The sequence below is a fragment of the Protomyctophum parallelum genome, assembly GCF_964188405.1.
Source record: "Protomyctophum parallelum genome assembly, chromosome: 21".
In the NCBI taxonomy this organism is placed as follows: Eukaryota; Metazoa; Chordata; class Actinopteri; order Myctophiformes; family Myctophidae; genus Protomyctophum; species Protomyctophum parallelum.
This window is the reverse complement of record NC_139713.1, coordinates 25,759,313-25,773,257: the sequence shown is the minus strand read 5'-3', so window position 1 is coordinate 25,773,257 and position 13,945 is coordinate 25,759,313. Positions and strand designations below refer to the sequence as shown.

The 13,945-nt window shown below is 44.2% G+C and overlaps 1 protein-coding gene across 3 annotated transcripts in view; it reads left to right on the top strand.

The window, feature by feature from the left end:
* dennd1a (DENN/MADD domain containing 1A) overlaps positions 1-10,304 on the top strand; it is a 31,834-nt gene extending 21,530 nt beyond the window's left edge. The window contains exons 18-24 of one of the 3 annotated variants that reach the window (XR_014570976.1): positions 1,215-1,271; positions 2,189-2,323; positions 3,602-3,672; positions 4,232-4,366; positions 5,705-5,954; positions 6,232-9,802; positions 9,899-10,304. Coding sequence is in view for 2 of the 3 variants with exons in the window: in XM_083793773.1 (XP_083649899.1) it covers positions 1,215-1,271; positions 2,189-2,323; positions 3,602-3,672; positions 4,232-4,366; positions 5,705-5,954; positions 6,232-7,299 (1,716 nt within the window). In the remaining variant the exon portion in view is untranslated. Of the gene's footprint in view, positions 1-1,214; positions 1,272-2,188; positions 2,324-3,601; positions 3,673-4,231; positions 4,367-5,704; positions 5,955-6,231 lie in introns of all 3 variants that reach the window. The other 2 variants (XM_083793773.1, XM_083793774.1) reach the window with 2 other exon arrangements.
* Positions 10,305-13,945: the final 3,641 nt, after the last annotated feature.

Genomic DNA, 13,945 nt, shown 5'->3' with positions numbered 1-13,945 from the left:
GAAGATTTTTTTTTTTTAAAGAAAAGAAAAATTGTTTATTTTTTTATTTTATTTTTATTTTTTGGGGGGGTCCCAGATATAAATGGCATTAAATGGGGGTCAGTAGCCTCTGCATGTCAAACTGGGGGTCATTTTCAAATGGGGTCTTGCCCTGAGAATACATTTTCAGGGCAAGGGCAAGACCGTGCCGACTCGGCCCCCAGCCTGGTACCCTATAGTCAAAATATGGCCCTTGAGGAAAATTTATTGGGGAACCCTGCTCTATGGCAATAGCACAAACTTTGGCATCCTACTAGTCCTACATACTTACACCTAGCAACCCCATTCTAGCCTACTTAGGTTCATCTTACGGTGGACATGCCTGAAAAGGAATCTTTGAGATGTTTCATAGTTTTAGAAATATAGTATACAGTTTTCTGAAAAACCTATGCTTCTATGTCAGTGGTTCTCATACATTTTGAGGGCGAAGAACCCCAAAAATATATGAAAATGGCCGCCGACCCCCATCTGAAAATATGTTGTTCCAGGGTCCTCCCAGAAGCAAATATTTGAGTTAAAAACGTTCACTCTGAAAGAATATAATATATTCAAAGATTTGCACCACATTTTCATGATTTTGCAAAAATAGCAGATCTACAAGGTTGTAGCGCGGCACTCAGTGCCGTGCTATGAGCTTGTAGATCTGCTATTTTTCATTAGTTAAAGTATAACATAATACTTAACCCATTTAGGCCTGACGTCGAAAAAAAAGCCTTCTAACAGTTTTCTGAAAAACCCTATGTTAGTGGTTCTCAAACGTATTCATGTCAAGGACCCCATATATGACATTGGCCGCCGACCCCCATCTGAAAATATGTTGTTCCCAGAAGCAAAGATTTGAGTTAAAAACGTTTAGCTCTGAAATAATATATATTCATAGATTTGTGACACATTTTCACGATTTTTCAAAAATAGCAGACCTACAAGCTCGTAGCGCGGCACTCGGTGCGCTAGCTTGTAGATCTGCTATTTTTCAATAGCTAAAGCATAACGTAATGCTTAAAACACCAAAAGGGGTTCCCATACTGAATGGGTTAAAACACCAAAGGGGGTTCCCTCCCAGAATGGGTTAAGACCTGAGGCCGATTCCGATTCAAAAATGTTCAAAAATGACAGATGTACAAGCTGAGAGTATACTTCTAATTGTTGCATCATTCTCTATCCATGATATCTAGGCGAAGGACCACGCTAAAATGGGCATCAAGGAAGTCAGGAGCAGACTCAAGCAGAAGGTATACAACTCTCTCTCTCTCAAAATACTGTACAGAAGCACAAAAAAATTAACCCATGTTCAAGTTCATATTCTTAACAGCTCTTCATGTGTTCAGTTCGGTTGCTGGACCCACATAATTTATCCCAACATAAACCCGCACATAACGTTTTTGGTCTAGTTCTTAGAGGAGCATGTTGCTTGGTGCGCACAGCGGGCCGAGCTGAGATTACACCTGAACTACTCAGCTAATGCTGTGGGGGTTCCATGTTTAAAGTCATTTCAAAGTGTTTACTTGGTTGGACTAGCGCTCCGAACGGCATGTTACTGGTATTTTTTATGGACAATTACTGTCTGTGGGCATGTGGGTTTATTTTCAATATATTAATGATTTCCATGATGGCCAGATGAGATCTGAATAATTCTGACACAGACTAGATGGGCAACCCCAAATTAGGGCAGAGTCTGTCTGTGTCTGTCGTGAGAGCCACGACAGACACACACACACACGGCAAGCAAGAGCCTCGAAGCGAGGCCCTCGCTTCTCGCTCTCACTTTTCAGTACAGTACAGTACAGTACAGTACAGTACCACTCACTTCAGAAGTTCAGACGGGTCTGATTTATTTTTTCTACAGTCAGAATTTCACCCGTGTTTACTTTTAGTGATAGAGTGATAGAGAAAAATCCCTTTCCCTGTTTTATTATTTTATTTTTAAGGAGAAGTTCACAGCTCCATTATTCTGCCCCCCTATGATAGGGGCATGATATCTATTTTATTTTCTTTATTTTGTGAAAAGCCTTGATGAAATATTCAAGAACAATACCTCATGTATTGCTGTACTTTGATGAGAAGTATTTGTTTAGTGTTCTAGGGTTAAAGGTTGTTCCAATAACGACAACAAATATCTGACATAAAGTGGACCCTGTGACCTCTCCAGGAGCAAGCAGAGAACGGCTACACCACTGCGGGCGTGGCGGCCATCGAACACGACGGCTCGTCTGGCGCAGAGCAGAGAGAGGGAGTGTGGAGCACCCTGGACCACCGCAGGCCCGTCACCGTGCACTTTGGACAGGTAGGCAGAACCACACCACCTACTGGACAGGTAGGCAGAACCATGCCCGCCCGCATCGGAGAGCCTATACTGGTTGCGAACGCAGTGAGCCACTTACTATGACAGCAAGGGCTGAATGTCTGTGTATGTGTGTGTGTGTGTCTGTCCCGCTGTTACACCACCCGCCCGCCACCAGAGGGCGCAGCTGTAGCACACACACACACACACACACACACACACACACACACACACACAGGGCGCAGCTGTAGCACACACACACACACACACACACACACACACACACAACCACACACACACGAGCTGCGTTCGCTTCCCGCGTTTGCGCGTCTTACTTGTATAGTCTACTCTACTGGAATGTTCATGAACCCAGAAATGGTGGTTAGTATAAACTTTTATGATTCAAATGTCATCTATAGGCTTAGAAGTTGAGATGTTAAAAGTTGCATGTTGAGCAATTTAGCATCCTGTATAAGGCAAAAACATCAAAATGTTATCATGCTTTAAGTAGCACGTGACATGTCAAACTAGGGGGGGTTTCATGATGCTGAATCCATTCCAAGTATTATTTTTGCAAAAAAAACACTCCTTGGCCTAAAAATGGCCATTGCCGTCTTGACAAATGTGATGAGCTAAAAGTGGCTATGGCCGCTCTTAGCCCAAGGAGTGTTTTTTTAAACAACCGCTATTTTCGTGCTCGGACACAGCCAGGGATGGACACAGCCAGCCAGCCAGCCACCCACAGACACACAAAGCTGCGTAAGGAAGTGGTTGCACCACTTAACAAAGCTGTGTAAGGAAGTGGTTGCACCACTTAAAAATAAAAAGTTCTGTCATCAAAATCAACGGTGTCTGCACAGCAATGGGAAATCAAGATTCCTTTTTATTCATGCACGCCTCGACACATCATCACGCATCACATTTTTTGTTCAAAGGAAGTAATTCAAATTGGATTTTGATGTACTTTTCATATAAAAATACACAAAAATGGAAATGATCCCATTTTTTTTGCATAGTTGTTGCCCTATGATGACCATGGAAATGGTTTATAATGTGTGGAAAAAAATCTAACTTATTTTTCATTTCACTACGTCTTTAATGCGCTCCGTATTTTTGTTTTTGTATTGTATTGTATTTTTAGATGTTCCTATATTTGTGTGTTGTTTTATCATTGACTTTCTTGTTTTGCTGGGGTTTTTTTATGACCCGTGAAGCACGTTGGTACAACGTGAGTTGTTTCCACATGCTATATGAATACATTTGATTTGATTTCCTCCACAGGCGCGGCCCCCCAGGCCCCTGATGATGAAGAGACCGTCTAGCAATGTAGGCCTGGACGCCACCCCCGACCTGTACGTTATTATCACTATAATATATAATTATATATTCAATGTACTAGGCCTGGTTATTAACACTAATATATTATAATACAACGTAGGCCTAGGCGGCAACCTGTATGTTATTAACACTATATTATATTATATATACAGTGTGGGCCTGGGCAGCAACCCAGACCTTTATGTTAACACACCACCACTTAAACCCATTAAGACCTGAGGCCGATTCTAAAAATCTCTAAATCATACCAGTTTTATGAAAAACCTATGTTGCTACATCAGTGGTGCTCAAACATTTTCATGTCGAGGCCCAATTATATGTATTTGGCCGCCGACTAAAATGACCCATGTTGGCATAGATTTCAGCTGTTTTCAGCGTGCAGCCAAACCAAAATCTTGTCTTTTAACCACTGTAAAAAACTAACTAACTATGTATTGTTTTGTTATGAAAACACAGGGAAACGTTACATGCTAAAAATAAAGTCTTACCCTACCTACATATAAACGCTCCAGATTTTGCTTTCTTCTTTTCCCTTTCTTCTTCTTCTTCTTCTTCTTCTGTCGTCTGTTCTAGCTGTGGCCGCCCTACGCGTCACTACACAGTCTTTCTGTCGGAGGATTCGTCAGAGGACGAGCTGCAGCGCGACGACCAGTCCGCCTCGGGCTTTAACGAAACCTTTCTCTTCTCTTCCTTCGAATGGTCTCCCCTGTAAGCCAGACGACATACTCGAGTCGTGCGGCGAAAGCAGCCGCCCTAGCGAGTTCATGGCGCCGTGTCGTGGACTCGCTAGGGCGCGGCTGTTTACGACACGAGACGGAGTATACGTTTGGCTTCATGCACTTCTCTGATTGGACACCTGATCGTTCAATCATTCTTTCCGTTTCTCACATTTTCCTTCAGTTGGTTTGTGTGCATTATTAGAGGTGACTGCCCTCACCTGACAAAGCTTCACCTGACTGCCCTCAGGTGACAAAGCACTGACTAGACGTTAACCAACCCATTTAGACCTGATGCTGCATTCACATGGGATCAGGCGGTAGACGGCAAACGGAACCACCTGCTGCACTAAAATTACTTCCGGTTTGCCGTCTGCGGTCTGCTTGATCCCATGTGAATGCAGCATGAGGCCGATTCTAAAAATGCCTTCTAAATCCTTACCTGAGTTTTTAGAAAAACTTTAAATATGCATTTAGAAATTACAAAAATAATATGTTGCTATATACTGTACATGGCAATAACAACCCCAAAAGGGATTATTCATAGCCTGAATAATTAAGTGAAACGAAATAAAATTTCAGACTATAAGCCCCTCCCCAAGGCAGCAGTTTCTGGAATTGGCATTGTCAAAGCGGCAGTCTTTTCAATCAGAATAGTAGGAAAGCAGATGACGTTGTTGTCAATCATGTGGCTATGGCTAACCCGGTTGCTACCCAAACAAACACAGTCAATGAGCGCTACTAGAATGTAAACAAAAGCGGTAAAATATGTTGATGATGATGTTTATATAACCTGTCGTTTCTGTAAAGAAACTATTTATCTTAGGTCGATTTAATAGCCAGAATGATACGGTCGCGAGTCACCGCAGTGGGGGCAGCCATGTTTGTTGTTTGACGCTGTTGAGTGATGGGGCTGATCGCTGATCAGCCAAATCAGCTGCTGCGATCAGATTTTCGATTGAGACTGATGCCGCCGTAGGCTGCGTCACCAGACCTGAATCGCCAGGAAATCTTTTTTAATGGTAGCGATTCAGGGCTGGAGCGAGGCTAGGTTATTGAGGCTCCCATATATACTTTTTTATTTTTATTTTTGCCTATTTTGTTTATTTGTTTCCTTATAAGTTAACTTTTTTTCTGATAGAAACCTAAATAAAATTGGACGTTTTTCAAATTTATTTTATTTTATTTTTCAAAAATCTGGCATGGGTCAGACTCCAGTTCAATGCCTGTACTGTAAACTAGCATTACATTCAACACTCCACACTGTGCGAGTCGCGACTTGCAGCCAGCCGCGACACTAAACAACAACCTCTTTGGCACCCCCCTGCAGGCCTCAACCCTACCGCTCCCTGAAGGAGTTGGAGTCCGCAGAAGGCGGCGGCGGCCAGGGGCCGGAGCACCACACAGCCCCGCCCAGCCCTACGACGATGGCCGCCGCGGGCGACGTTCTCTCCAACGTCAGTCTGCTGGGGGAGCTGTTCAGCTGCCAGGACGAGCCTGAAGGCACACAGCCACTGAGCCTGGCCAAGAGTCTGGAGGACCTGCGCACACCCAACCAGCTGTACACGTTCACACACCAGGTAACGAGCCCAACCAGCTGTACACGTTCACACACCAGGTAACAATGAGCCCAACCAGCTGTACACGTTCACACACCAGGTTTTGACTTTTTGAGGTGTATTTGTACTTTTAGGTACAACACACACACACACTCATACACAGGCCAGAGAGGAGAACTACACACACACACACACACACACACACACTGCACCAATCAGTTCGCATGGGTGCGATTTTTATTTGTGAATATATGTTCAAATATATGCTCAAGTTTTGTTTGCGTTCCCTGTGTTGCAGCGCATGGATCTGTCTGCCAACGAACGCACCTGCACGCTGCCCGGGCTCAAGCTCTCCCACCCCTACACCAAGCAGTGGAGCGGGCAGGACGACATGGCCGTGCCTGTGTGGGCCTCTCCTGGCTGGGAGCGAGCGCCGTCAGAGGCACAGCAGGAGGCACAGCCGCCTGATGGCACCGAGAGCTTTGGCCCGGGCCCCGTCTACCCCGATCCGTCCGGCGGTGAGAGCAACATCACCATCCCGCGGCCCCAAGGAAGGAAAACGCCGGAACCCGGCAAGATCCTGGCACCGCACGTGACGAAGCCCCGCACCACGCCCACGGGCGTGCGGGAAGGACGGACGTCCGCAGGCGGGCAGGAGTTTAGGCAAGCGCTGGGGATGAGCCCCGGCGAGGATCTCCTCAAGCCCGCCAGGCCAGAGGACGACGAAGACTTAGACTTGTTGAACCTTTTGGACCCTCTCAACGACTCTGCGCAGAGCACCGCCGCCACTTCCCTCCTATACGAAGGAGGGGAATCCGCTTCTTCGGCCTCCAAACCGAGCCTTCCGCCTCGGCCCAACCTGCCCGGCCTTCCCTGCCTCCCTCCGTACGCCCACGCGACGACACTCAACCCCTTCGCCCATGGCCTGCGCACCACCTCCCCCCTCACGCACTACTCTCCAACAGTGGCCGCAAATCCCTTCGCCGGAGTCTACGGCGCGTCTCCCGTCGGGCCATATTTCCACGGCCCGCCCAGGCCACACCCCCCCTCCGCGCTGCCCGAACTCTATAGGGCCTACTCCCCGGGAACTTTCTCCACTGGCTTTCGGCCACTCGCGTCGGCTTTCCCCCCCGCAGCCGCCGCCTCCCTACCCCGTCTGTCTGCCAGCAACCACGCCCTCTCCACCCTGGCGGACTCGCCCAGCGTGCCCAACCTGGCTCAGAGAAAGCTGCCAAAAACCGGGGCGGATTCTCCGTCGGCGGCAACTCAGGACTTCTTCGGCGATCTTTTGACTATGGCCAAGCCGGCCACGCCCCCCAAGAAGAAGGCAGACGACCTTCGGACGAGATGGGAGACGTTTGATTAACATCTGGCAATAATGCCCCCCCACCCCCCGGGCTTTACCGTCCCCAAAGTACCACCAGCTGTGCTGCGGACCCTTGGGCAATAAAGCGCGCCTGGCTGGAAGTTGCAGCCGATGCATAAACGCAGACTTCCCCGTCTGCGAGACGCAGGGATGTAAAACGTGTGTGTGTGTTTGTGTGTTGAGTTTTGGTCTCTTTTCGCTCTCGGGCAAGAACAGTAGACACATACAGTACGTGGCCCTTGCTTCTTCAGCACAACTCACCTGTCCACAGTTAACCCATTAAGACCTCTAACCAGATTCTCCAAATTGTCTTCTAAATCGTGACAGTTTTCTGAAAAACCCTATGTTTCTACAGTGTATATCAGTGGTTCTCAAACTATTTCATGTCAAGGACCCCAAGAATTATATGCAATCAGCTGCCAACTCCATCTGAAAATATGTTGTTTTCCCAGAAGCAAAGATTTCCGTGCAAAACCGAATGTTAAGGAATATATATTCAAAGATTTCTGCCACATTTTCACGATTTTTCAGTAATGTAATGGTTGTTCCAGGTCTTAATGGCTTAATTGTTTGATTCTTTACAGACGATCCTGCTGTGCGCGCCTCGTCTCCGATGCCACCCTATAGTCATACATGCTTATTCCGCTCAATACTTATAGCTACTTTTGTGACGTACAAATGCCAGTGACCCGAAGGGCGAGGGAAAATTATGTGATACTCTTGTAACAAAAAAAAGAAAACAGTGTTTGTCTCAAATGATGCTAGACCTTATCGGTGGAGAAGCTAGTTCGCTATTGTTGATTACCAGCTTTGTGGCATTATGGTAGTTATGACATGTGGCACATTGCAAACATGCAGTTATTTCATCTGTCGAGTTGGGTCATGCCGACAGGGTTTTTTTGGAAAGAACCCGCCATCACTTTCCTGATTGCACCACTGATGATAACAAATTATGAACTGAAAGTGTATTTCACGTTTTGATCAACCAGAAAAAAAAGGGTTTTCCCCAAACTCCTCTAGCACTATGACCGTGCCGAAGAATCATGAACGAGGCTATACTGTAACTCTCGGGCTTGTGTCGTTAATCCCTGAATTATGTGTGACGAACTCCTGTGAAAACCCTCGATGGGATAAATGACCCACTTTGAATATGCAGTGAGACACTGAATATCTGTAACTCTACAGCACTTCCTGTCAATAAATGCTATGGGAACTTCTTCATCTGCGACTGTATATACAGTATAATCCAAGTTTACAGAACATCTTATAGAGCACTGTTTCACAAACAGTGGGTCGGGACCCATTTGTGGGTTGTGGACCCATTTTGTATGGGTTTTTCCTACATTTATTTCAAAACATTTTCAGAAAACATTCCCATAAAAGCAAAACATTTTCATGAATTAGAAACAAAATTAGATTTTTTTCCTAATTTCCATAAATTAGAAAACAAATGCTAAGACGTAGTGAAGATGCTGTTTTCACTAGTTAGGGTTCCGGGCAAAAGTCTAATCTCTTTGGGTCTCACACTATAAAGTTTTGGAACCAGAGTTATAGAGCGCCGAAGTCTAATGTAATGTACACATCCTACCTGGGTCGTGTTTTTTTGTTGACGCTGCCGAATTAGTTATATTTTCACCATAAACAGTTTGTTTATTTTTGGACCACAGTTCTTATATGAGACGGTTTTAACATGGCCCAATGTTCTCCATAGAGAAATTACTTCTTGACACCAGGGATGAGCGAGTGACGCCAGGACTTCGTTCATTTTATTTTTAATTTTCAGTCTGAAACGTTTCTGAATCAATCATAGCGTCGTATCCTTTCAGGCTATGGGACGTTAGTAGCTCCACTACACTGTTTAGTGAGGGACAGATGGCCAGCAAAGCATGTTTGCTACTATGTAGCTTATTTCTAACCTATAATGTTTTCAGTTACATATTTTAGCGTGATGATTATGTTTAAAATGAATAATACACTGTCTGGATGTCATCTTAAATGAGATTAAATTCTGTAATAAAAATCAGCTGTGTTTGGAGGAACGTGCAGCAATGGGAATCAAACGGATGAAATTAAATCAAGATTCTTTCGGGCCATGTTACGTCATCACGCAGCACGTTTTTGTTAAAATTGGCTTCATATGGACTTGATATAAAAATAGAAAATACACAAATTGAAATGTCCCCATTGTTTTGACATCTATTGTTAAGGTTTATACACATGATGACCACGGATATGCTCTAAAAGTGAAGAAATATATTTTTCATTTCACTACGTCTTTAACTGTTCACTGCTAACGTTTGTGGAAGGAAACAAATGTCTACTGACTACAGTCCATAATCAAAATCCACTTTTTTCACTTTTCGCCTACGTCAGTCCTTCTCAAAGTGGGCTCCAGAGCGACGTGTATCTGCCTTTTATTTTCATGAAACTTCTTGGCAAAATTATGAAATGTTAAGAACTGCTGAGCGCTGAGGCACAGGCGCGGTTGAGAACCGCTGATTAAGTTGCATGATGGAAATGGAATACCTCCTTAACAACCATAACGACCCACCTTGACAAAACTAAGCCATTGGATTTATTTTTTCATGTCTCATGAAAGCAGGGAATCATAGTTTCAAATTGACATTGGTTGTTCAGTTTGACCCACCGGTTTTGGAGATGGCTTATAGAGTAATGTTTCGTTGAGAAAACGGGTCTGAAAGGTTAACTTCCGTGGACACCTATAGCTTCATGTTTAAGCATTTATTTCATATTTACTTGTCTATTTCAGCTCAGTAGAACTCCAAATCTTTTTTTTTTTCTTTTTTCATTCCACAGTGGGTCCAATCAACAGACGTCAATGTAATATCGGCTGATATTTTCTCATTGGTGAATATGTGTCCAGTCGTACACTTCTCATGATTAAAAAGGTAATCAGCAATTAATATAATAATTAAGCACTTTTAAGTTTGATTTTGTGTTGGATGTGTTTTAATCTGTTTTCTGTTTCTCGTAATTAAAACATGTCATGCAATCATTTGGGTGGTTTCCATCAGTTCACTTAAAGCGTCTTCTCCTACTTTTTTATTATGTCCAGCTTTGAGGGTGTGTGTGAAACGCAAACATTGTCTTAACACAAACATTAAATGCCATTTATAATGAATGGCCTGCTTTGAGTGTTTGTGTAAACACAAATGCGTGAACACGAACAGTGAAAACGAAGGTGAGGTTTCTAGGTCCTGCTCAGCTCAATCAAGAGGACCAGAACACAGGTGCGGCTCCCAGGATCACATCCACCAATGGGGAGGTCAGCTGCATGGATGTATGCAGTGGTGGAAAGTAACTAAGTACTTTTACTTAATGCACAATCTATGTAAAGCGCCTTGGATAAAGGCGTCTATCTTTCAAATCCTCAAAAATGATGAAAAACAGCATGCTATAGCCTATAATATGCCGTCCGAGGCTGTGGGCTGAACTTGAACCCACAACCTGTGGCTCATGTAGACAGCAGCTTATCACAGTACCACCATACTCTCTGAGGGTCTCCTCAGCTTTCCATCTCTTTCTTGTGTTCTTCTGGATGTTATTCTCCAAAACATGCTGCAGAGTGAAAGTAGGAGGAACTATATATATATATATAATTTATTATTTAATTTTATTTAATTTATTATTCCTCCGCAACACTCTGCAATTCCTCCGCAATACTCCGCAATTCCTCCACAAAAAAAAAAAAAAACATGGGTTATAGCCCATCGTTTTTTGAATTTTTGATAAAAAAAAATTATCCTCGTTTTTTATCATTTTGGACAATGGGCTATAGCCCATATCGTACGGCATACTATAGCACGCCGTTTTTCATCATTTTTGAGGATTTGAAAAAAATGCCTATGGCTCAGCCATAGGCAGTTGCTTTGGCTTAGTGGTTAAGATGTTGGCCTTCAGTGCAGGGGACCTGTGTTCGATTACTGGGTGTTACACTCTGATGAACGTGAGTCTATGTTCAACTCTTGATTCTTTCAACTTTACTATCTGAAGGCTAACATACAAATGATCGCTTCAACAGTACAAAGAGGCAGATGTTACTGAGTGATGGTGTAGTAGGGGCTATTCAGCACAGAGAGTTGTTCAAATCCCACACTTCCTAAAGTGTAATGCTAGTTATTGAGCTTCATTTACTGCTATTCTAGCAGTGGCTCACAGCCTCAGCCTGCCTACCTCAAAACTCTAATTGTCGTAGTGGTTAAGATGTTGGCTTTCCACGTGGGAGACCAGGGTTCGATTCCCGGCTGTTACACTATCATACAAAAGAAGACCTCAACAACAGCGCTAAGAAACATCTGATTAATATGAGTCTGTGTTATTTAAACTTTACTGAAGGCTAACGCACAAAAGATCACTTCAAAATTACCAGGAGACTTTGCCTGAGAGTGTCTGACTGATGGTGCAGTGGTCTAATCATCAGGCTTTCAGTACAGACATTCCATGTTCAAGTCCTGTTCCTCCTACAGCTCAATGCTGCAGTAATTTGAACTTTTCAAGGCTTGAATAAAAAATAAAAACTCAAAAGCACCAGGAGACATCTACTGATTGCCCAAAGGTGCCTTGGCTCAATGGTGTGGAGCGCTTGACCCGTTGCCTCTGCTACAGACAGTTGGCAGGTTCAAGTCCCATGTCATGACATCAAGGTGCTGGAGGACCATCGGGAGACGGTACTCTCTCCCCCTGTTTCCTGAGATGTAATGGTTGGGGCTTATGTCTGAAAGAACCCTGTCCAGCTAACCTTTTACCATGAAAATGTCCAATTTAACATAAATGGTAAATGGTGCATGCACAATCTCTGTAAAGCACCTTGGATAAAGGCGCTACGCGCCTTTATCCAAGGTGCTTTACAGAGATTGTGCATTACATTCACCCATGGCAGCGGAAACCATGCAAGGCACCAACTAGCACATCGGGAGCAATTAGGGGTTCAGTGTCTTGCTCAAGGACACTTTGACAGTAACTCTGGGGGAGCCCGGGTTTGAACTGGCAACCTTACGGTTACCATCCAGGCACTCTACCCCTGAGCCACTGCCGCCCCACAAGGCACCTTGGGGCATTCAGCAGATGTCTCCTGGTGCTTTTGAGTTTTTATTTTTTATTCAAGCCTTGAAAAGTTCAAATTACTGCAGCATTGAGCTGTAGGAGGAACAGGACTTGAACATGGAATGTCTGTACTGAAAGCCTGATGATTAGACCACTGCACCATCAGTCAGACACTCTCAGGCAAAGTCTCCTGGTAATTTTGAAGTGATCTTTTGTGCGTTAGCCTTCAGTAAAGTTTAAATAACACAGACTCATATTAATCAGATGTTTCTTAGCGCTGTTGTTGAGGTCTTCTTTTGTATGATAGTGTAATAGCCGGGAATCGAACCCTGGTCTCCCACGTGGAAAGCCAACATCTTAACCACTACGACAATTAGAGTTTTGAGGTAGTCAGGCTGAGGCTGTGAGCCACTGCTAGAATAGCAGTAAATGAAGCTCAATAACTAGCATTAAACTTTAGGAAGAGTTTTGATTGATTGATTGAAATCTTTATTAACAGTTTGTAGAATTTACAGTACATTTTAAGCACAAACTCAATACAAAGACTGTCAACTGTGAGTGGACGACCCAATTAAGCATTACACTTGTTTACAACAGGGTCCACATTGTTCAATTCATCATAACATTTAAAGACATACAAACATTTAGAGACATACAAATAGACATTTCTCTGTAGGTAAAGAACAGAACAGGAATTCATCATATGGGAAGCAAAAAAGGGAAAAGATACAATATACAGTGAGGGAAAATGGGGTGGGGGGGGTGGGGGGGATTCAGATTTTACAGAGGCCAGTTTCGAATTGCAGCCATCCGTAGGTGCCCTTTGAGAGCGGTTTTGAAGGAGTCAAGGGATTCACATGTCTTAATGACTGTTGGTAGGGCGTTCCACATTTTGGTGGCATAGGAGCGAAAAGAATTTAGTCCCTTGTTTGTGCCGAATCTGGGTTGTACATGGTTTGTTGCACTCCCTCTGGTGTTGTGGGTGTGGACTTCGTTTACATTAAGGAAGTATTTAGACAGGTACATGGGTATCTTGGTGGTGTATCGAATCTTGTGGACCAGACCCATTGCAAGATGCTGTACTCTGTCGTCGACCCTAAGCCATCCCAGCCTGTCAAAGTGGGCAGGGGTGAGGTGGGTTCGGGGGGTGAGGCCAAGGGGGTGAGGCCAAGTAGGAGCCTGACCAGAGTGGGATTTGAACATGAACTCTCTGTGCTGAATAGCCCCTACTACAACATCACTCAGTAACATCTGCCTCTTTGTACTGTTGAAGCGATCTTTTGTATGTTAGCCTTCAGATAGTAAAGTTGAAAGAATCAAGAGTTGAACATAGACTCACGTTCATCAGAGTGTAACACCCAGGAATCGAACACAGGTCCCCTGCACTGAAGGCCAACATCTTAACCACTAAGCCAAAGCAACTGCCTATGGCTCAGGGGAGATATGAGACTTTTGAGGTTATCAGGCTGAGGCTGTGAGCCTTCAGTTAATACATCTCTAAATGTTCAAATCCCTGTTCTCCTATAGCTTTATAATGCTGGAGTGTTTCAACTTTACCAACTGAGGGCTAACACACACAATT